We start from the raw sequence: 9,664 nt of genomic DNA, 5'->3' as shown, positions 1-9,664 counted from the left end.
TTTTTGTGATATTATTTTGTGATACAATAATGTTTGTATGAACTTGTATTGATAAGAATGTTTTTTTAAGTGCAATTTTTAATGTTTGTATCAACTTGTATTGATAAGAATGTTTTTGTCAAGCGCAATTTTTAATGTTTGTATGATCTTGTATTGATAAAAATGTATTTTGTCAAGTGCAATTATAGATAGTGTATCCAATTTTATGCTTTCTTTTTCACCTTTTTGACATTATTTAATAGTTATTATTTTAATAGTTGCAAAATAAATATTTATTTTATTGAATGCAAGCAATCAAGAGGATTAGAAAATTACAAAAACTCATTTTTTAATCATGATTTGATCATTTTTTCATCATTTTGACATTATTTAGATGTAATTTTGATGTCATTGTGATTTCCTTTTTTACATATCTAGTTAAAAATCACTTAAAAATCATTACTACATCAAGAATTTATCACAAAATGCTCCTTAAAAGTGTATCGAATGACATCATCATAATTTTTCCTAAAATGAGTTCTACTTGATGTCATTATGATATTATTATGATTTTGTGTTCTACCTGGGACAGGCCTTAAGCGAAGTCTAAGCAACGCTCGCATTGACGTTAATCTAAATCGTAATCCTACACGGAAAGAATTTTCTTTTAAAATTTACCCCGAAAATTATGTAATCGTGGGACTTGGCATTTTAAAAAATTGTAGGAGTTTTAGGAAATTTTACCAGTAAAATGTATGCTAAAATTTCGAAAAACTCTCGTAAAGTTCTTGAAAATGCCATGTCCCACGATTGCACGATTTTCAGGATAAATTTTAAAAGATAATCTTCTCCGTATACTTAATTCCATAACTTAACTATAAAAGTCTCAATTTGAATTGCAAAAGTTGAATGAGTAATTCATACTTTTCTCTCCATCAGAAAATCGTTATATGCATTAATTTCTCGTATTAAAAAATCTCACATTTATTCTAACGTTGTTATTGCATACGTCGGAAATACGACACTGTCGGTCTACGTAATCTTTTCTGACTTCCATCACGACAGCAACATCGAGGCTAATGTTGATCGGGCAAACTGGCGTTTCGGTACGAATTAACCAGTTTGCGAGCGAGGGAGATTTACGAGGCTTCACGGACGACTCGTAGACATATTAATTTGTGCAAGACTCACCTCGTGCGCCTGATCCTCGATGCTCCGTAGAACCGCGAGATTGCGGATAGTCGCGCGTCGCGACTCGAACGACGACTCCAGCCTGGTGGCGGCCTTACCCACCTCCTCCACCAGTCTCCGGGCTCGTTTCACCGACAATCTGGAAAGATAAAAAGGAACCGTGATCACGACGCACCGTTAGGAATCCGCGTGCTCGTCTCCTCGCATATGAGCGATCGAACCTTGACTCGCGAATCCGCAGATATCGAAACGCAAATCGCAACTAAGCGCACCGTCGACTAACGTGTTTCTTATTTCCATTAAAACATTCTTCATCGACACACACACACACACGCAACAAATGTCGATATTTTGTTTGTAGAAAAATTAATTATATGCGAAGGGCAGCCAAGAGTTTTTTTTAGTATAGTGCGTTCAGCCAAAAGTATTTCTATGTAATCTGTACGAAAAGAAAGATCGCTTCTCTTATGCCCGTTTCTACCAATGCAGATTAACTTTAATCTCGGCTTAAACTATTTCCTGTCTTTTTCCAATTCGCAAAACTAGAAAAGGATACAATGTAAGTTGAATCGAGATTAAAGTTGAACTGCGTTGGTAGAAACGGACATTAGACGATTAATATAAGTTCTCTACCTAACGTGTTCGATGTGCAGAAGTGAGGCCGCGCGTTCCTCGAGCGCGGCGATGGCCTCTTCGGCATCTCTAGACGTTCTTCTCAATGTGGGGTCCGTGAGGAGCCGACCGAGAGGCGTCAAAGTGCCGGACAGGCTTGTGCATTCCTTCAGCTCCGACATTTCGAGGGCCAATCTGCGACCAGCCGATTGCCACTCCGTCATGAGGCTGTCGTACTCCTACGGGAAATCAAAATACCGATCATGGCGGAGCCGATGTCTATCTACTTCCCGACCGTGTTCTCGCGATCCAACGAAATGTCCTTCGTCGGTAACCGGTATCCAGGAAGAATGCCAGCGACGTAAAAGTAGACGTATCTGATACGGCGATTGCGCGATTCAATGAACCGTAATCGATCAGTCGTTGTAAACCTTACGGGGTGCACATTGTTTAAAGAAATACGTAACGAATGACGCATATCTATATTGCACGTAGAACAGATACGTCGATTATCTCGATGATTTCTTCGTTCCAACTGCCCGGATCGCTCGGATTGGATTGCGCGCGAGCGCAAATACCAATCGCATTAAATCAAGCCGCGACGAATATGGCGCGCGTTCGGAATAGCGATTGCTATCGGTTTCTGATATAATTAATTTAATACTGCGTTTATATATCAAGCTAGACATATCTTTGTAACAAGATATATTAATGTTGGTCGACATAAAGGTCGAGATTGTGTTGCAGTAATGATAAAAATTAGATTAATGCATCACCTTTCATATTTAAAGTGAAACGAAATGAATAAAATTGAGAAAAGTTCATTACATATAAAAAACACGTATAATATTTAATACACGTGTCTATCTTCAAAAATGTTTAAACACATAATAATAATAATAATAATTATTATTATTATTATGTTTATTGCTTTGCCATATACAATAAGGTGTTTGACAAACAATACAAGCAAAAGGTAGTGCACCAGCAAAGATAGCTGCTATGAAGCCTACCCAATAAAACAAGATATATGTAGTATATAGAAATATAAAATGAAAGGTTTATCGTTTAACGCAAAATCAAATTTCTACAGTTTACAATGTAAATAGTTCATGACGGTTTGACATCTCTGAATACTTTGATTAGTGACTCGCATCTAGCCTCGTTTCGTTAAGCTTCTAGTTGGTGAGCAATAAATTGTATCACATCTAGCGATATCTTAATTTTGCAAAATTGTCCAACAGATTGATCAATCTTATAATCAATCAGTTATCCTCAGGGATAATCAACGGCTATTACTTCTATCGCAGTATCATAAGACGGCCTGACAAGAATTTATCCGCAGGATAAATTCAAACGATATAGAATTATTGATTACAAAATAATATAATTATCCGGTATTCCCGCCAAATGTATTTTTAATTCTTCTTCCTCATCGCCGTTTTTGTGACTAACGATCAATTTACTCGATTTCACCGACCTGTTATTAACAAATATTATATAACACCGACGATTTATGATTAAAGATTAAAGTGACATTAGACTTTATTAATTATCATAAAATATAATGCGGTCGTATTACCAGGAAATTTAATTTAAAAAATTTAATATGCTGTAATTTAATGTCTCATTAAAAAAATTAAACTTTAAAAGCCGTACGTATAATTATGTATGCAACGTATAATTTCATTGAAGGAAACGAATAAAAATTAGAATGCTACAATTGGAATGTAAACGCATACTTATCGATACGAAATACTGACAAATTGATAATGACAGAGCCACGATCAGGCAATAAATTCGCTGGCCGATCATTGCGAAAGACCGTCGGAATGAGATCTACACAATTATTTCGCTCGAGCGGCTCCCGGCGTGTATTTATTTCGCCAAACTTGCCGAATCACCGTCATGAAGTCGAGCCGGTCGAAACGGCTTTCCGTTGCTCGACGTTAAATGACAAGTTGCGATAACAATTTGTCGCGAAAGTCACATTATCAAGACGCTTTATCCGCATCTGCAATCATTAGTCGCATATTTTACACGCATAATACGGCGTGCAGAATATTTTATGACAATTTAACACTTTTTTCGATGCTCGTCATTTCAATTAAATATCTGCGATATTGTTACGTTTAAGTATTCACCGTGGGGGCATAATTACCTTGTAAAAAGCGATCCATTGCATCTGGTCGTGATTTTCTTCTCGTCTGGGAATATACTTTACGAGAGTGGCGTCATTCACGATGACGGTCTGAAAGGGAACGTTTATGGGTAATTATAATGTCCCGATGGCATTCAATGATCATATTTATGGGTCGGCTGTAAATTACGTTTGTCGCGAATACTGAGCTTTAGCTTTTGTCGCGATATTCGTTTCGCCCCGACAAAGGAGAGAAACGTCACAATGGGAACCGTGCGGCCGTAATGCGCCCAGCGACACAATTACGATACGAAACGCACGTGCGGGCTCTTAAGAAGCCAAATATAATGCACCGTGGAAACTGGATCAGTACCGGCGTTCAATGAGCATCGGGAGACAAAAACGACGAGCGATTGAGTGCGATTACTTTCTTGCCCGCGGGAAGGTGCGCTCAATGCCGTCTGAGGATTTAATTGTTCGGCGACGTGGAACTCACCTGGACGCTACTGAGAGGTAAGAGAGAATCGATCAGGCCATCCGTTGTTGCGGCATTCCGAAGCACGAGAGTCTGTGCCACGTTGACCCTGCCCTATAAAGGCAACGAATCGCGTCATTTCTACGATCAGTCGCGCCACGAAATATCTTCATTCGTCCGCGGGATTATTCTTACCTGCAGCAGGACCACTACTTCGTCCACGAACTCCAGACTCTCCTTAGAATCGTCGCGTACGAAAATAGTAAAGCCATCTTTCGTGCGGTCGGAGCTGAAAATTAAAGCAAAATGTCAAATATTAATTTGTAGTCGGAGAAAGTGTAATTTTATTCGATAAAAACGTTATTTTTAAACGGTAAGAAATGACATTTATCAAGTCACGCGTCGCGATTTTAAACAGACGAAAGTGTGCAAAAAGTGCCTCACTAAATCACACATACACATATGTGTATAAAAGTGGTATACACTGAGGCTAGTATTCATAGTCAGATCTTATACTCGAGACGTCTCGAGATCACCTTTAGATACTCCGTAGCCAACAAAACGTTCCGTACAGCGTCTTTAGATAAATTCAAGACGGTCTTGAATATAAAATCCGACTAGAAATACCGGCCTTAGATTTGCGGTACAGTGATCAGGAGAGTGTGCCTAATAACTTTGTCCACGGCTGTATATTACATCCTTCGGAATATGTTGTTAGATAAATATTTCTAAAAAGCAGAAAGGCGAAGTGTCGCTCCTGTTAAAACAACAATGCGCAATGATTCCAAGTTGGCTCCGTACGATACTAAAAATAACCCGTTCCTCCCCCCCGTGCATTAGCCGGGCAGCCCGCGGTGTTTTCAAGTGCTTATCGAAACTGTATCCCGTCGCACACAAGTGCGCCAGTCCGTACTTACAAACGTCGAATTTCCTAAGCAAATATTATCGCTTCCGCCGAGGAATTCCGTGCGCACGTGTGAGTCACCGTATCACGAGATCTCCCACGTGTCCCGCTACGATTTCTCTCCTCCCGTGTCGCCGTGCGCCGCGGAATGAAGCGTGTCATTCGCCGCGGCGACGCTTTTGTAAATCGTCCGTACACGTGCAGACCCGTCTGGCCTGCCTCGTTATGTATTTTAATCGACGTGTCGTTTCTCACGATCGCCATTCGGGTTAAGTTTAAGCCGCGGCGCTTAAATCACCTTAACAACCGGCGTAGTCGTGATATCGCTCGCTGCTAAACGCGCGATTGCATTAGTTCCAGTCTACAATAGATTATTTAAGCGCCAAGCCCTAAGAAACTGACCGATCACAGTCGAAAATGAGAAGAACACTCGACTGCGATTGGTCAATTTCTTAGGGCTTAGGCCCGGTTTCACCAACGTCGCTTAATTTTATGCTTAGCTTACTTCGTTCTTTGTTTCTTTCCAACTGTTACTTTAGAAAGACACAAACATGAATTAAACTAAGATTAAAGTTAAGCGACGTTTGGTGAAAGCGGGCCTTAGGGCTTAAATAGTCTATTGTAGACTTGCCAAGATCTATTAGCGAATTCGATTGCTTGTACTAGTGCGCAATGAGTGCGCACTAAGACCTGTTTGTAGTGTCAATTTTTATATTTAACTTCACCTCAAATACATGTTCAAAGAATATTTAGCCAAAAAAATGATCCGTGCAGTGAGAAAACTTGTAATTTTCAAGCGACTCGCTGTAGCGTCCAAGGGCAACATTGTCGTCATGATGAAACTATGCCCGGCCAATATCTATACTACAATAAGGTATCGCGTCTCCGCGCGAGCGGCAGCTGGAAATGCGCGTAAGCGCAATTTCACCCGGCTAAAACGTAACCCAGTTGTATCGGATATCGTAAACGGCATTAAGTTATGACACGTGGGTGGTTGACATTAAGCATGCAGCGTTTCTCACGCGGCTCCCGTGGCACTCGCACACATACACACACACACACCCCACCAATCCCGTCTATTATAGTAATCACGCTTTTCTGCACAACACAGTGGTGCAGTGTCTAGCGGGCACAATGTCGCGCTTTGTATGCACCACTTGTATCTACGATCTATCTCAAATCGTTATCAGCGCGACAGGCTGAGGACCGAGCGTGGTATATACACATCTCTGACCTAGAATCGCGACTAGACATTTTGCCGTCCGAAGCCCAAGAAAACAGTGCGGCCTTTAGTAGCAAAAAATATTTCTTTAACGGCATATAAAATATAATACAAATAATTTTAATTGGTTCTATTCAATACACGAGTATTAATTTTATTAGAACAATTGCCATTTTTGTGCCCCATACAAATCTTTTATTTGAGACAAGTGCCTCGTTCGCCACACCCAAGCCCCTCTCCTGTCGTGCTACGCGTTCCATTTCCGGTTCTAAACTGTCGGTGCTCCTTCGATTTCCCTCCGTCGCGGCACGCCAGACTCTTCGATCCGCACATTATCGCCGAGAGAGCGGCGAAGGGACCGCCTATGCAACGTTTCGTGACAACATTCTCAAATTGCGCATGCAACCGCGCGACCGAGACTTTCGACGTGCGCGGCACGTCGCTGCGCCGCGATAAAAATTCGGTAGCGCAAATCACACGGCCTGGCCACGAGCCGGTGCGGCGAGAACGGACCTGTTGGTGCGATTGCGCACGGGATAAAATCAAATCGCCTGACTTCCGGTCGTTACACGTGCATTATGAAGTCACGGCGCAGGTGACCTCCGGACCCGGGAAGATCATATTTCCGGATTTCAGTGCCGTGAAATATGCGGGACGACAAATCCTCGACCGATTACATTTGTTTGCCGTCACGCTAGAAACGAATATATTATCTTTATCCACGATAGATTTTTAGTAATAACTCACCGTTTCGAATCATTGATAATTCAGGCTGGTTTCGTTTCTAATTTTACATCCACGCGTTGTAACGAATCGTACTCTCGAAAAATCAATCAGTGGATCATCACTGAAAACAGTGAATAGTCACTGATTTAGGGCCAGTTTCACAAACATCGGTTAACTGTCAACTAAGGTTCGGTCGACTCCCTAACTTTTTCCATCTTATTATTTAAGAGGAGACAGAGAATCCCCTCGGGGATTCACTACACTAGAACTTGACAACACTAGAACTTGGTCCAAGTTCTAGTGTTGAGAATTGCGTAGCCCATCAACTTGCAGCTTTTGTGGAACAGCTACATTGATTGGCTACATATTTCGCGGAATTAGAACTTGGATCAAGTACTAGCGTCATGGACACAGACCTTATCGCCTGAATAGATACAGAGTTTCTAAATTTCTAAACAGTTGCTATTCTTTTCATCGGTGTTTTATTATTAACTCCATTATTTTTTCTAATAAAATCTTTAGTTTAATTTTTTAAGAAATATAACATTTTGTAATAAAAAAACTAATACTAAAGCAACTAGTTTGTATAAATATCCGTTGTTATATTTGGCGCAATTTGTTGATATCATTACTTTTGTAGAGAAGATAGTTTTGTAGAGAAGATAATCTTGTAGAGAATATACTTTTGCAAAAAAGATAGAGTAACGAAATATATTCGGTTGAATTGAAGCTTATACTTGGTGCTTTTTTTACCTCTTTTTTAAAAGGTAAGTTTTTTACGTTCGATCTATACTTGATGAAAGATGTAAAAAAAGTACTTTTATTTCTACGCTGAGAAAATTTTCCGTCGGATAAACCAATTAAATAGTGTTTTCGATGGTTAATTTTTCCGATTACTGTTTTACGATGAAATATAGCTAGCAATGAAATTTGATTGAAAGACCGATAATATTTTTCATCGGATATACAATTTAATTGGATATGTCCGTTTGTTATTATGTAACTGGATTATCCGATTATATTTAATCGGACATTTTTCCCAGTGATACGAAAAGCTGAAAGCTGTTTGGTAATATTCTCGGATCGATCAGTGCTGATGTTCACCACGCGCTATCCCGGACGTGGCTCAGTTATTTGCGCGTATTCTCCGTCTTGCCGTACGATGATAGATAAGAGGACAGGATCGGACCGCCCTTCCTCGCCGTAATCATCGCGCGCCTATTATCGAGCCGGCCGTTTCCATGTAACCGTAATGGCACGTACCCGCCGGATTCAACGACGCGTAACCGCGAGATCGCAGCCGCCCGTTCCCCGGAACTGACGATCGTGTTGATAAGTAAATCACTTTGATTTCGCCGAGTTAACGTCACGCGACAGCTCGCGATCGCGACGCCCACGTGTCTCGCCTCGCTCGGCGCGTCCGGCTCATCAGCGCCGCGATGTAACCACCGCGCCGCGGTTGACGTATGATGGATATAGGTGTTAGCGAGCACGCGTTGCAGCGTCCCTCGTCCCCGCGTCCTCGCGCGATGCCGATTACGCGGCGATTCGCCGGCTAACGGCGGGAACGAGATCGATAAGACGAGCCCCGGAGAGGCCGTGTCGACACCGATCGCCGTTAGCGCGCCTGACAGTTGGTGCATCGCCTAAATTACACGTCCCACACGTCGAGAGAGTTAATGAAAGGACGCCGCGGCTACACGGACTTTGTCGCTGGCCGGGGAGATCCCGTTGCGGCTGGGGGAGACGCCGAGCGCGTTTCCTCCCGTAAGAGTCGTCGGACGGTGCTGAGAGCCTGAAAGCCTGGCGGAAGTCGATGTCGCTGGCGCGCACGGAATGGATCGAGGAGAACTTTAATTATGACCGTGCACGTCCGATCGAGATCGTTGCGACGAGTTAGGGACGTTTATCAATCAGCTGCTAATTTCTACTTCTACTTTCTAGTCGACGGTTTAATACTCTGCGCTCGACACCTGGTAATACATCACCGGACATTTAAATCACTCGGGTGCAATTGGCATTCTCAAGTTTAAGCAGATAACCTTTTTTTTGACGGAGTCTCTTTCGAAAAGAATTTACTGTGCGTTGATGAATGCATTTTGCAACGCGTGGCTTTACGATCTGCTTGAATTAAAATTTCAACAGTTCTACACCCAGAAAAAAGATTGAGTTAGATTAAACAAATGAGATACTGAAATCATATTTCTTTGAATCTACTAAATTTATATTTACTAGGACAAGCGCGTGAAAATTTTTCTTAAAAACAACTCATTTTATACACAGCCACTTTGACAGCTGTCAAAATTCAACCGTCTCGCCACAGGCAGTTCGTAGCACGAAGTGAGCCAAGCGAGACAGCCACTCAATATCGCGGAAAAATCGCAACAATACTTCGAGATTTTCGAGTATCGATTT

At 41.6% G+C, this 9,664-nt stretch overlaps 1 protein-coding gene across 2 annotated transcripts in view; it reads right to left on the bottom strand.

The window, feature by feature from the left end:
* The window catches only part of LOC105558695 (puratrophin-1-like), a 131,757-nt gene that overhangs the window by 106,442 nt on the left and 15,651 nt on the right, over positions 1-9,664 (bottom strand). For both annotated transcript variants that reach the window (XM_012006523.1, XM_012006524.1), the window contains exons 2-6: positions 4,593-4,686; positions 4,419-4,511; positions 3,944-4,033; positions 1,804-2,021; positions 1,171-1,309 (exon numbers count right to left, since the gene is read on the bottom strand). In XM_012006523.1, coding sequence (XP_011861913.1) covers positions 1,171-1,309; positions 1,804-2,021; positions 3,944-3,967 — 381 coding nt within the window. In that variant the 5' untranslated portion in view covers positions 3,968-4,033; positions 4,419-4,511; positions 4,593-4,686. The remainder of the gene's footprint in view (positions 1-1,170; positions 1,310-1,803; positions 2,022-3,943; positions 4,034-4,418; positions 4,512-4,592; positions 4,687-9,664) is intronic.

This window comes from Vollenhovia emeryi, unplaced genomic scaffold, assembly GCF_000949405.1.
Source record: "Vollenhovia emeryi isolate VEMERY1.0 unplaced genomic scaffold, V.emery_V1.0 DF939319.1, whole genome shotgun sequence".
Lineage (NCBI taxonomy): Eukaryota > Metazoa > Arthropoda > Insecta > Hymenoptera > Formicidae > Vollenhovia > Vollenhovia emeryi.
Note: the sequence above shows the minus strand (reverse complement) of the source record. Positions and strands in the feature narration are given on the sequence as shown.